General features: G+C 50.2%; 1 protein-coding gene across 4 annotated transcripts in view; it reads left to right on the forward strand.

The window, feature by feature from the left end:
- The window catches only part of WHRN (whirlin), a 101,194-nt gene that overhangs the window by 19,631 nt on the left and 67,037 nt on the right, over nucleotides 1–14,526 (forward strand). For all 4 annotated transcript variants that reach the window (XM_023223757.2, XM_023223759.2, XM_023223758.2 and 1 more), the window contains one exon: nucleotides 7,151–7,369. In XM_023223757.2, the coding sequence (XP_023079525.2) occupies nucleotides 7,151–7,369 (219 nt within the window). The remainder of the gene's footprint in view (nucleotides 1–7,150; nucleotides 7,370–14,526) is intronic.

Here is a 14,526-nt window from a genome sequence, read left to right on the forward strand (position 1 = left end):
GCTCAAGCAAACCTCCCACCCCAGCCTCCTAAGTAGCTAGGACTACAGATGCACACCATTATGCCTGGATAATTTTAAATTTTTTTGTAGGGGTGGGGTCTCACCATGTTGTCCAGGCTGCTCTTGAACTCCTGGCCTCAAGTAATCCTCCTGCCTCTGTCCCCCAAAGTGCTGGGATTGCAGGCCTGAGCTGCTGTGCCCAAACAACAATTGGTATTTATATATTTATTTATTTAGAGACGGAGTCTTGTTCTAGCTCAGGCTGGAGTGTAGTGGTGCAGTCTTGGCTCACGGCAACATCTACCTCCTGGGGTCAAGCAGTTCTTCTGTCTCAGCCTCCTGAGTAGCTAGGATTACAGGCACCCACCACCATGCCTGGCTAAGTTTTTGTATTTTTAGTAGAGATGGGGTTTCACCATGTTGGCCAGGCTGGTCTTGAACTCCTGATTTCAGGTGATCTGCCCGCCTTGGCCTCCCAAAGTGCTGGGATTACAGGCATGAGCTATTGCGCCCGACCAGCAATTGCTTTTTAAGTGTAGAAATAGGCACAGAGAATTTAGGTAATTTGCTCAGTGTCACACAGCAAGTCGTCTGCAGAGCCAACACCGTTGTCCAGTGTGTCTGAACACACAAAGCCCCAGCTAGGCAAGGTGGGGCTGGGAAGAGCAGGCATGCATCATTTTTTCCTCCCTTCTGGGTCACTAACCTGGGTCTTAGACCAGCTCTCCTTCCTGTGGTTAAGTCTCTGTTTCTGAAAAGACAAAACCTTGCCCTTTGAGGTCTGCACCCTGAAATAAGCTGGGTGACTCATCATTACATGTCCTTGCTTGAGACTTTTCTGGAACACCTCTGTTGCACATGCTCCTCAGCACAGTGATCTGATAGTCTTGACCTTGAGGTCCACCCCATGCTTGCCTTTGGTGCATGGTTTTGAACACAGAAGCATATGCGTGTCTGCCGTGTTAACACATCCCATTAGTCCCCCTACACTGTGACCCTCTCCAGTCTATTTCTTACTCCTGTGTTAAGCAGAGAATCATATCAGCCTGGTCTATGAATTTGGGGTTTCAGAGTTGGCTCCAAAGAGCTGAGTGAGGCAAATTTGCCTCCTGAGAGCATTAATCCAAGTAGCAAGTTATTAAGTTTGAAGACATACACATGTAATTTACATTTCCATAATCATAGCGTGCTACCGGAATAGTCATCTAGTGATGGATAGTATCTTAGTCGTGCCAACTGCTGGGTCAGATCGAGATTTCTCTATGATCTGAGTTAGTGGAATGCCCCAGGGTCAAGTTTCACCAGTAAACATGTGATAACGAGCATGGGAACACAGCACTCTAATGACCATCCCTGCATGCGGTGGGCTGTCCCCAGATCTCGCAATTTTCCTTTTCAGCCGTAGCTCATTGAATTCCTCAGTGATAGGCATTGTGCTAATAGGGCTCCTCTAAGTAAAGAGAAAGGAGAATGGTGATCTTCGTTTTGCAGGAGAGAAAACAGGAGAACAGAGAGGTTTGGTAACTTGTGTGAGGTGGCACAGGTAATAGGCCATTGATTCAGGAAGACTGGTGGATCCTGCGGAGCTGTCATGGCTAGAGAGGGGTGTGGTTGATGGAGAGTCACCAACATGCAGATGGATGTGTTGGATGTGACTTACCACCTGCAGGCAACTTCCTACAAAGAGCAAGGACACAGCCATGGCCTCGCTGGAGGGGCAGCCCTCTGGCCTTCAAGTCCTTTCAAAGTCTCCTGCTGCTGCTGATAGTGCTGAGTTGGAATGTCCATCCTGTCATAATTGAGATGCTCCAATTGTCCTTCTGATGTTTCCTTAAACCCCGTGGAACCTCAGAGCCCCCAAGCTCTGGATCTGGTTCAGTGACGTGGTAGTAACACCAACCAGCACAGTTCAAGTGCTCACTGCTGGGATGGGAGAAACTGAGGACAGTTTTCCAGGTCCAGAAGTCAGGTGCCTGGTAGGCGCAACCCTCAGCCTGCCTGGAGTCTATCCCTGGGTGTCCCAGAGCCCCTGATCTCTCTACTTTAATGACCTGTGACCACCATGAGAGCAAATACAGTCTTTCCTTCTAAGTACAGCCCTGAATCAGAAAGACATAGAAGTTTAACTTGGGACAGGATCTTAACAAACAGGTCCAACCTGCTCATTGCCAGAGGGCAAAACCAAGGCCTAGCAAGGGGAAAAGTAACCCTAGGACACCCACCAAGCTGGTGGCACAACAGGGACCTGCTGGGTCTCTGTCTTACAGGCTCAAGCTCTGCTGCCTAAGGCTGTGTGCTCTGTAGGCTGCTCTGGTGAGAGAAGTAAAATGAATGGTCTGGTGCACCTAACTGTGGGTGAGGACCTCGTGATCCCCCAGGTGGCCTGAGCCTCAGGGATCAAGGTAGCAATGGTGGGTGAGTTTGAAAGGCTGGTAGAGTGGCTACAGGGGAGAAAGCGTTACCAGCTTTGTTAGGAAATAACTCTCCTGTTTAATGATGCCCTTTAAAATAAGCAAGCAATGGTTTGTAGAAATGGAGACAAGAAGGCAGTAGGAGCAGAGACCGTCCCCTTCCTCTTCCCTGCATGACCCACACACATTTTAGTGTCATTAAACAGCAATGAATGGAGCTGTTCCTGCAGGATTCTGATGGCCACTGCACCAAGGCCATATCCCAAGAGCCTGCGTAGATGTTGAAAGCTTCTCTCAGGAATCTTGTTTATCGTCAGTTTTGCCAGAAATATAAAAAAGCAGTAGAGGATGATGATATTCTTGCTCTCCAAGACCCACAAAAAGCCCATATTTATCCCCAAAGAATAGTCATTATCAGAGGTAGATGAATGGTCTACGCTTGAGTGGCTGGCTGAGTTTCTAATCTCAGAGTCCTGTGATGGGGAAACTGAGGCGCAGAGGGGAAGGAGGCCCAGGGCTGGCCTCCTGAGTCCTGGGCTGTGCCTCTTGTACTCCTGAACCTTATGTGTCCCTTCCCATCTTGGGGCTTCAGGGTCCCCTTCTGTTAAATACCAGAGGTGGGCAGCCTGTGAGAGACTCAGTGACTTGGCCCAGGCCCTCTCCAGCACTGGCTCTCCATGGCGTTCTCATCAAGGGCATTAACCTCCTCTCTGTTCTCAAGGTTGCTGCTGGCCTATTTATAGAACTGACCAAGAGGATTCTACTGTTGCTGGCGATAAAGAATACAAATGATGCTCTGCGCATTGTTCTTTATTCTTTCCTTCACTTTTTTTTTTTTTTTTTTTAACTTCTTGGTCAGTGTTTTGCTCCCGCATGGTTTTCGATCTCCATGCAGACGTGCTAGGGGAGAGGGGAGTGGGCTGTCATTTGCTGAGCTCCTACTGTGTGGCCAAGAAGGCTCTGAACTTTATGCACATTGCCTCATTTAACCTGCGCTGCCCTGGGAGGTGGGCATTGTCTTTCTCCGCAGTTCACACGTGCTGCTTTGCAAGGGGAAGCAGCTGGCCCAAGGACTCTCCACTGGCAAGCCCTGGAAGTGCGACTGGAATCCCATTTTCTCTGTCTCCACAATCCACGTGTGATTTTTCCACTTTCACTCCTCTGTTCCTGACCCGAACATAACCTTCCAGACTAGATATGGGTGCAGGAGGATGCCTGTGGATGTTAATGGTTTCTTTTGGGGGCAATATTTACCTTCTTAATCAGGCAGTCTTTTTTCGGGACCTACTGTGTGCCGGATGATACTTAATCTCTCACCAGGCTGCAAGCATCATTGAGGACCTACTGTGCACCAGATGATGCCTTGTCTCTCACCAGGCATGTGTCATGAAGACCTTCGATGGACCTGGCTATGCTCTGCTCTTCACTATGTACAAGTTTCATGAGGACCTACTGTGTGCAGGACAATGCTATGGCTTTGTCACCAGGCCCAAGTGTCATAAGGATCTACTGTGTGCCGGGCGATACCTTGTCTCTCATGAGGCGTATGTCATGAAAACCTATTGTGTACCAGGCAATGACGAGGCTCACGTGTCATGAGGACCTACTGTGTGCCAGGCTGTGCCTTGTTCCTCACCAGGCATAAGTGTCATGAGGACCTGATGTATGCTGGGTGATGCCTTGTTTCTCACCAGGCTGCAGCCTGTTATGAGGATAGACCCACTTTGTTTCCTCTAGGCTTGGCACACAGTAGGCATTTGGTCAGCCCTTGTTGAATGAATGCTGTAGTGTAGTGTTGCAGTCTGTCTAGGAAGGAGCAGAGAAGGAGGCAGGCCAGGTGGAACAGCACTGGAGCAGGGAGCTGTGCCCTCATGGAAGAGGGAGCAGGGGGTAGAGATGAGAGGAAGAGGAAAGAGGGGTTAGGAAGACAGGGGCCATAGAAGACGTGGTGGCCTCAGAGGCTTCTGCTGACACCTCCTGTGCCCTGAACCACTTTCCCCTTTGCTCTGGGAGAAGCCCACTTGGTCTCAGGCTTTCTCTATGCCACCTCTTCACCTTAGCAGGGATTTCATTTTCCCGACTGTTCCGCCAGGGGAGCCCTGGGGAATGCTAAAAGAATACTGTAAATCTTACCCTGCTCATCTTCACAAAAATCTTTTTTAAAAGCAGAATTTTGGAGAGATGCCATCCTTGTTATCCCGCCACTGGAGACTGGCATTTAGCTGTAGAATTGAGGGCCTGGGTGCCTCTTGGCTCACCCTTCCTATGCTGAGACAGGCTCAAATGTCAGAGAGTTGCCTCTTCCTGCAGGCCTTGCCTAGCCAGGGCTCCCTCCTGTCTTTGAAAGCTCAGCCCAGGGTCTGGTTTGTCTGTTGAGGGTGCTGGGGAGTCGGTAGAGCTCTATGTGCAAATTGGGGCAAAGCTTGGGCGACACAGCTAAGTGTCCACCCCTCTTCTTAGGCATGTTATTGTTTTTCTTTGATATTGGAAGCAATGTGACCTCATTGTGGAACATTTGGAAAATATTGAGAAACAGGAAGAGCAAAATAATAATCACCCATAATCCTCCCACCCAGAGAGAAGCACTGCTAGCATCTTGGCACATTACTTCTCAGTTTTGTTTCATTTTGTTTTTCCCGTATGATTTTTCTCTTAATATAACTGACTTCATACTGTAAGACATGATTTATAGCCTTTTAACCCCACTTAACATTAAAATATATCACATTTCCATGGCATTACAACCTTTGTAAATAGGATTTCAATGGCGGCATAAAATTTCAGTATGTGTGAATTCTGTCATTTAGTCAAACAGCCAGATGGTGCTGCCATAACAAAATAGCATAGACTGGTGGCTTTAGCAATAGACATTTAATTTCTCACAGTTCTGGAGTCCAGAAGTCTGTGATCAGGACATCATTGTTCTCAGGTTCTGGTGAGGGCCCACTTTCAGAGTTGAAAACTTCCATCTTCTCACTGAGTCCCCACATGGAAGACAGACCAGAACTCACTCTCTCTTCCTAAAAGCTACCGATCCCATCGTGAGGGTCCCACCATCATGGCATCATCTAACTCCAGTTACCTCTAAAGGCCTCATCTCCAAAGTACCATCACATTGAGGATAGGGCTTCGGCATATGGATCTGGAGGGAAACACATCCAATCCCTAACACAGGCTGTGCTTATTATTAATCCTAGCGCTTAGTGAGTGGCTCCTTGGGTCAATGTCTTCATCTCAGCTGTAGGCACCTTGTGGTAAAGCAATATGGCAGACCTCAGATTCCACCCCAAGCTGTGGAGTTTGGGCTAACCTCTCCTCACGGTGGTTCCGTCTGAAGACTGGAAAATGTGCAATAAAGGTGGTGTTCCTCACTCAGAATTAGTTGCTATAAAAAAGGAACTTCTTTTTTTTTAATCAATTTTTTTTTTGACATGGAGTCTCACTCTGTTGCCCAGGCTGGAGTGCAGTGGCGCGATCTCGGCTCACTGCAACCTCCACCTCCCGGGTTCAAGCGGTTCTCTTTCCTCAGCCTGCAGAATAGCTGGGATTATAGGTGCCTACCACCACACCCAGTTAACTTTTGTATTTTTAGTAGAGACAGGATTTTGACATGTTGGCCAGGGTGGTTTTGAACTCCTGGTCTCAGGTGATCTGCCTGCCTCGGCCTCCCTAAGTGCTGGGATTACAGGCGTGAGCCACCATGCCCGGCTGAGAAAGGAACTTCTTACTCACTGTGTGGGCAGGCAGTTTCCCTCCATTTCTTCATCTGACAAATGAGATCCCCCTTCCCCTCTGTGATTCCCCTCCCCCGTTGGAGTTCATTAGGATTTCCTGAGATAATGCATATCAGGTGCAGCGCAGAGTGGCTGACACATACAAGCCCTTTATAAATGTTAAGCATTGCTATCACCATTGCTTTTATTTGTCGACCCTCTTGCTTGGTATTTTATCGGGTCCCCAAGATGACACCCGGATTCAGTGATTCTCTAGAAAGGCTAACAGGATTCAGCTTATGGTTGTACCTGTGGCTAGGGTTTACTACATCCAAAGGATACAGAGCAAAATGAGCATGGGGAAAAGGTGTGTTGGGCAGAGTCCAGAGGAGACCAGCACAGGCTTCCACGGGTCCCCTCCGATTGAGTTCCACAGAACACAATAATTCCTCCAGTATCGAATGGTGACAAAGGTGTGGAATATTGCCTATCAGGGGAGCTCATTAGAGAGCACTCACAGTTTTTATTGGGGGCTGGTGACATAGACCCTGTCTGCTTGTCTCCAACTTCCAGACTCCCAGGAGGAAAGCAGGTTAAGCATAAACCACACTGTTTACACACCGTCTAAGCACATGAGCCACATTTCTCAATTAGGGAATAGTGAGATACTCCCCAAATCCAAGTTCCCAGATGCCAGCCAAAGGCCGGCCTTGCAAACGAGCCTTCATGAGGATAGCAGTCTCAGGCCTGCGATGCAAACTCCTCTGCAGAGGTCTCCTAATATATCATGTTTATTGTATTTGGACCACTTCAGGATAGAGGTGGGACAGATGTTCTTGTTTTCATAGGACAAAATCGAGGGCTAGAGAAGGAAAGGGACTTTGGGGCTGGCCTCTTCTTCCACGTGGGGCTCCTGAGAAAAACCAAGGTCTGGACCAGGGGAGGTTGTTCCTCCACACCCCCGGCAACTCCCTTCCTCTAACCTGTGTCCCCCTCTCTCTAACCTGTGTGTCCCTCTCTCCCTAGGCTCTGAAGGGCTCCAAGAAACTGGTGCTGTCTGTGTACTCAGCAGGGCGCATCCCTGGGGGCTACGTCACCAACCACATCTACACCTGGGTGGACCCGCAGGGCCGCAGCATCTCCCCGCCCTCGGGCCTGCCCCAGCCCCACGGCGGTGTCCTGAGGCAGCAGGAGGGTGACCGGAGGAGCACCCTGCACCTCCTGCAAGGAGGGGATGAGAAAAAGGTGAGTGGGGTGGGGAAAGGAGGCCAGCCTCTTAGATGCCGTATTCTCCCTCCAAACCCAGAACAGCAAAGCTGCTTGGAGGCTGCAAGAAGAGGTTGGTTCTGTCCAGGCTCTGTCTTCCCTCAGAGCCCATACTGAAGGGTGGTGTTTTTTCTTTGCTTTTCTTTTTGACCTGTGTAGTGTATGTTATGATACAGGCTAAGCTGCCACAATAAAAGCGCTCAGATACTGGGATTTATTTATTGATTGGTTTATTTATTTACTTGGAGACAGAGTCTCACTCTGTCACCCAGGCTGGAATGCAGTCGCACAATCTCGGCTCGATGCAACCTCTGCCTCCAGGGTTCAAGCAATTCTTATGCCTCATCCTCCCGAGTAGCTGGGATTACAGGTGTGCACCACCATGCCTGGCTGAATACTGTGATTTAAATGAGAGTTTTTTCTCTGTCATGTAACAGAATAGAGGAACAGTCTCATCTGGGGGACAGTTCTGCTCCAGGACTTATCCTGGGACCCGGACTCCCTCCATCTTCCATCCCCCAGGGTGTTACCCCTTCTCGTGGTTGAAGCTGGGCCACCTTAAGTACCCTTTCTAGCTCCCAGGAAAGGGGAAGAGAGGCGTCTCTTTAATTTCAAGATGACCAAACTTTCCATTGGCCTAGACCCAGGTGCATGGCCACACATAGCTGCCAGGACTGTGGCCAGGATTGCTGCTCCACAGGGAATCTTGTGCAGTGTGGATCTTGGGCGTAAGTCACAGAAACCAGCTCTGGCCATTTTACGGAGCAGGGGTGTACTGGAAGGATAGGGGCAGTCCCAGAATTGAAGCTGAGAATCTCAGGGTGCAGCCTGCAGGAGGGGGATGTCCACCATTCCGTTCTCAGTGTGCTTCCCCTGAAGATTCTTAATGAGGGAGTACCTCACGGGCTGGCAGGGATGTCTGGGGACTTTGATTGACAAGACTACCAAGACTGTAGCCAGTGGGAGAGGGGTGGTTGCCCAAAGCACTGCGGGGTGTTCTAACTTGCAGAAGGGGGCAAGGATACCAATAGATGTCCCGTGTGGAGCCCCCCTTCCCCCAGACCTGGAGTGTTTCTTGAAACACAGGAAGGCCGAAATGGTCCCTGATGTCCTGCCCTTCTCTTTGGGTGTTGTTTGCATTGCACCCCTTGGTTACTCCTGGAACCAAGAACGTAGCTCCTGCAGGCAGCTCCCTGGTGTATAGGACCTTGACACTGACTGCCAGGAGGCCACATGGCTTGGGGCTCTGGGCCAACCGCCTTCCCTCTGGAGACTTTCTCAGCTCTCCTTTTCCTGTCGATAAGACTGTAACATTTATTTAATGTGTTTTGTGTTCTTTGCTCAAACGTCAATATGCAGGACGTGGCAGAGATCACAGCAGCTTCTATTGGAGGTGAGCAGCAGCAGGTAGCTTGTTGGTATGCGCCGCGGCAGCCCGGGCTGCATCAAGATTGCCGGGGCTGGGTGGGCTCGTACCCCCTCCCCACCAGGGAACTTGTTCTCTGACAGTCTTGAGAGAATGCTGCCAGTGGTATTGAGTCATGGTCAAGGGCAGCTGTCTAGTGTTGGGCACAGAACTCGCTTTTTCTTTTTCTCAGTCCCTTTCCTGTGCAGGGCATGGGGTGAGTGGAGCTTATCATTGATGGAGAGCCCTTGTGTGCCCAGCCCTGTGCTCACGGTGTCTTCCTTTGTCCTCCTCGCAGCCACACTGGGGGTAGGTGTCGCCATCCCCATTTTACAGATGAGGAACCTGAGGCTCAGCACTGTGGCAACCATGACCCAGCCAGCAAGTCTCCCAGTGTTTGCTGAGCACCTGGGTGCCTGACGATGTTATGGGAGGCGAGAATAAAGCCGTGGCCAAGGGTGCTGGGGCCCTGCTCTTGGGAAGCATCTAGAGTTTGGAGGTGGTGGGAAGAGTGAGACAATAATCCCGAAAGGAGCACCAGTGAGCAAGATAAGGAAGACAGTGCAAACTGATGGGAGGAAGTGAAACCAGGAGCCGGGCAGGAGAGTGCCAGGGAGGGAGGGGCTATTTTGGATGAGGCGGTCAGGGAGGACTTCTCTGAGGAGATGGCTTCTGAGCTGAGACCTAGAGAGAGAGACAGAGCTGCAGTGTGCCATTCGGGGACTGAAAATCCCAAGCAGCAAGGACAGCATGGGCAAAGGCCCTGAAGTAAGACTGAGGCCAGCGTCTGCAAGGATTGGGCAGATGGGAGTGTGGGGATTAGGTAAGATGCCTCTGGGAGTCTTAGAGTAACTCATATAAGAATGTGGGGCTGGGCACAGTGGCTCACACCTGTAATCCCAGCTCTTTGGGAGGCTGAGGCAGGAGGATTGCTTGAGCCCAGGAGTTTGAGATCAGCCTGGACAACATAGTGAGACCCTGTCTCTACAAGTAATTAAAAAAAAAAATTAACAGGGTGTGATGGCATGTGTCTTTGGTCCCAGCTACTTGGGAGGCCGCGATGGGAGAATCATCTGAGCACAAGAGGTCCACTGAGCTGTAATTGCCCCACTGTACTGTAGCCTGAGCAATAGAGTGAGCTCCTGTCTCAAGAATAAAATAATGCAGAAGTGGAGGCTGCATGAATCATACTCCAGGGAGGACCCAGATACCGAAGGAGGCAGGAGACACCCTGAACCATCCCAGAGAAAGGCCGTCCCAGATTCCGTAGCCCCAGACTGGTGCATCTACCCTCCTCCATGTTCCTTCTCCTGACGCAGTGTGGAAACCCCATTTCCTTATTGGGAAGGGGCATGGGCTGATGTTTCTGGATTCCTGGCTGCTGGATCCTGGGGGGTAAGGTACCTGGTGGAGTCTGATTCTCTTCTCTCCAGCAGCCTGTCCCATCTTCTGATAGTCCAAAAAGCCACGACCAGAGTCTTGGACTCATAACCATAACCTCCACAGAGGAGGTACACCTCTCAGAAAGTGGGTTCTCGGGGCAATAGTGACATAAAAATCACACATGTAGCCCAGTTACCCCTGAAAATCCTTATGCCGTCCCCTGGAGCTGGTTATAGTTTTATAGCCCTTTTCAGGAGTGTCCTTCTCTGTGTTGTGGTATGAGACCTGTCCCGTGAGGCCGAAGACAAAGTGAAGAGGGAAGAACAGATGTAGTGCTCAGGGAGTCAGGCGTGGCTGCTCTTAAATCACTGTCAAATCCTCAGAAGTGAACGGCGCAGGGTGCAGAGCACTCACTGTATGGCTTCCCATTTTGTTCTAACCCGCAGCCTCTATAGCTCTCATAAACTACAATTGATTTGTCATGGGGGGCTAAGTAGGATAGTGTCAGTGTGCAGGGATGGTAAGACCTTGGGTCCCAGGCTGCCTGGGTTCAAACCTTGGTTCTGCCTCTTGCTTTTAATGTTTTTGGATATATATACCCCAAAGTGGAATTGCTGGAGCATCTGGTAGTTGTGTTTTTAATTTTTGGAGGAACCACCTTACTATTTTCCCTATCGTCTGCACCATGTTACATTCCCACCAACAGTGCACCAGGGTTCCTCTTTCTCCACATCCTGGCCAGCACTTGTTGTTCTGTTGTTTTGTTAGTAGCTGTCCTCGTGGGTGTGAGGCAGCATGAGTTGTTTCCTGATCTGTCTTCACTTTGGGCCTTTATGTGATGCCTTAGCAATGTGCTGACAGTGCTGAAGGTCACAGCAGGGACATGGTGGTGTTCAGGGACAAGGTCAGTTCTGCCTCTTTTTAGGTTCTTATTCCTAACCATTCCCCTATTTCACATCCCCAGTGTGAGGAGGCAGATTTGTGGAACAGGACTTGTTCTGGCACATTACATAAGGTATAAATGTGATGCATGTCCTCTGAAAGGGACAGGGACAGTGCTGTGGTGTGCAGAGAAGGGAGGCTTTGCACACCAGAGAAATTGGGGAAGGCTTCCTGGAGGAGGCAGCATTTTAGGTTTGGACATCTGGCAGTGGAAGGGAAGGATGACCCAGACAGAGGGAACAGTGTGACAATGTCCAGAGGTTAGAGAGAGCAAGACGGGTCCTAAGTGATTCCTTTGGCTGTGAAACAAGGTTGGAGAAGTAGACTGGAGTTAGCTCCCGCAGGCTGAGATGCTGGGCTGGGAATGTGTGTGGGTGAGTGACACTTTTTTTCTTCAGACAATGGAGACTTGCTGGGCATTCTCTTAGCTGGTGAGGGAAGAAGGGCAAAATCTATTTCAGGTATGCAAAGACCTTTAGCAAGACCATGAAAAAGAAGGTGTGCAAAGCTCATTTTCAAGAGAGATGAGAGTGGCTAAGTAAAAACACAAAGAACTTCTGGAGCCAGTAATGTTGTTTCTTGTTTTAGTCAAGATGAACTTCAAAGGTGGAAAATGAACCTTGGGGGAAGGTTCCAGTACTCTGCTAGTATTCCCTCCTGTGTGCATATTCAGGATGAGATTTTTTCCTGAGTTGAGTGGGATGAACTCATTTATTTGAAACGGCTTGAAATTAAGGATGGTTTGAATCAGCTTACAGGACTAAGGGTGGCAGGAGAGAAGGAAAGAAGACCCAGGAGGAGGAGGCTGCATCAGGATGGGAGAGCGAGTGTGTTGCCGTGGAGTCTTTGGGGTGGAGGGAATAAGCATGCTGTTTCTAGACCGTCCTCCGAGGCAGGTGCCTTCCCTTCTCCTCTGTGCCTCCTACAGGCTTGAGGATCCAGTCTGAGCTGCAGGACTGATCACCTGTTCTTGGGTTCTGACTGTGAACGTGTCATGGCTCAGCCTGGGGCCCTTGCAGAGCATCCAGCAGAAACTCACAGATGGGCTTTCAGAAGGCGGCCTGCATCTGAAAGAGATGGGGTTGTTAATGTGGTGATGAACCGGTATCCAGAGTGATGGAAGCACAGCTTCCCATGGGTTTATCTCTTCACTGCAGTTTTCAGATTTCACGGCGGTTTTGTAGAATCATTTGACTGGTAGGCCAGTCCTATAAAATACTTACAGATAGTGTCATTCCTCCCATTTTCTAGATGAGAAAATGGAGGTCGGAAGAGCCTGCATGAATTATCCCAGCTCATACAGCTAGAGAGTGGCTGGGACAGGTGAGGCTCACATCTCAGGCTTATGCCTGGTCCCTTCAGTGTCCCCTGGCTCTGGCTCTTTGGGTCTGGCCCTCGCACAGCCACAATGCTGGCTCAGCTCCCCCCAGGAGAGACAGCAGAGCCTGCCTGCCCCACAGCACCAGTCATCTTGGTCAGCATCTGGAATCTGCTCAGGGGAATGATGCGGGCAGAAACAGCTATTTGTAGAACTCAGATGCCCCTCTCACCCCTTCCCGGTCATTTGCCCACGAGCTTTATTGAGAACCTCCTAAGTCTTATTCCACTGCAGTGTCCCTGTCCCACGGCCCCCTACTCTGCAGTGAGCAGTTAGACCCAGCTGCAGCAGAAGCAGCCGCTCCGCCAAGCTCATATGTCTCCAGTAGCCACAGAAACAAGATGGGACCTGCCCTTCGGCTCAGGCTGCTACAACCCTAGAATACAAGGAGTAGGGGCTTTGGGCTCAGCAGCACTGGGTTTGAAGCTTGTTTTTCAAACTTCCTGACTATGTGACCTTGGACAAGCCACTTAACCTTGAATGAGTCACTTAAGCTTCCCCATCCATGATTGGAGGATGGTCACGCCAGTCATGTGAGGCTGTTTCAAGGATTAATAATCAAGGCTCATAAGCACAGAGCACAGTGCCTGGACATAGTAATGAATTCCAGCAACAACCATCAGTTACTGAATGCCGACTAGGTACTAGTCTTTTCCCCCAAAATATGTGCCGAGTACCTATAATGGGCCTGCTGTGCATACTGGGGATACAGCAGTGAACAAAGAATAGACAACACCTTGGCCACTGTCAAGGGCTGACACTCTAGTCTGTTGTGGGGGGACCGTGAGGGGCATTAAAAGAAACAATATACAGTCTATTGTAAAATGGGGGAGAACCAAGCAAGGAAAGGGCGTGGGAGGGTGGTGTATGCGTCAGGCAGTGTTAGAGAAGGGGCAGGGAAGGCCCAACTAAGAAGGTGACAAAAGAAAGGGTCTCAAGGTGACGAGGACGTGATCGTACATGGATCCATCCTGTCTGGGCAGAGTGCTCCAGGCAGCTGGAGGCCTCAGGCAGGTGAACAGGGCCTCTTGAGGGAGGGCTGCTGGCTTGGCCACGGGCAGTGCTGGCTCCAGGCAGGTTGTGCAATTCTCATTTTATAGACTGGGCAACTGAAGATCCGAGAAGCAACAGGGCTTATCCCAAGGGTGCCCAAGAGTGAGGGGCAGAACCAGGACTTGAACTCAGGCCCATGAGAGGCAGTGTGGTGCATTGGTTAAATGCCCAGGCACTGCAGGCAGGCCAAGCGGCTGGGTATGTGAATCTTAGCCCCATCATTTCACCCCTCAGAGTTGAGCCTCAGTTTCCTCATCTGGGAAGTGGGGATAACAACAAACCCGTAGAGGAGGAATGAGTATTCAATGAGGTAATGCATGCAAAGTGCTGAGCTCTGTGTCTGGGACATAGGAAACAGTACATTTAGTGACCAATTTCGTGAGTTATTGTTCTATTAATATTATTAGCAGCAGTGTTATTTTCACTGGGCCAGGCCACTTCTCACAGCGTTGTTTGCTTTCCTATAGATGAACTCCAATTCATGCCAAATGCTGGTTGAATTTTCAGCAGGTGATTGAGGCAGATTACCCTGTGCTTGATAGAACTGTTATTACAGTTCCATGATAAAGACTCATTTTATTCCGATGTAAAGAATTTTTGGGGAGGTGGCAGAAAGGTGGGGAGGTTTGTTTTCATCCTTAGTGTTCAGAGTGGGCTGCTGCAGACACAGGCTGCCATCTGCGTGTTCCTGGGCTTCGCTGCAAAGACGCCCAAGCTCCTCTCGGCTCTCTCCCTACCCGGATCTTCTTGTCCTGGAGCTGGAAGGGCCCCGGGGTGGGGGTGGCGGTAGCCTGGGATGGGGCAGGAGACTGACTGCAGGTCACCCAAGGAGCTGGGCTAGATCCTGGGTGTGTAGACCCCAGGCCAGCCTGGCTTGTTCCAAGTCCTTAAGGGGCTCTGCCAGGCGTGTCAGGAGTGGGGATCAAGGCAGGAGCTGCCTACTGTGTCCTCAGCCAGCCTCTCTGTTCTGTCCCT

This window comes from Piliocolobus tephrosceles, chromosome 14, assembly GCF_002776525.5.
Source record: "Piliocolobus tephrosceles isolate RC106 chromosome 14, ASM277652v3, whole genome shotgun sequence".
NCBI classification, from domain to species: domain Eukaryota; kingdom Metazoa; phylum Chordata; class Mammalia; order Primates; family Cercopithecidae; genus Piliocolobus; species Piliocolobus tephrosceles.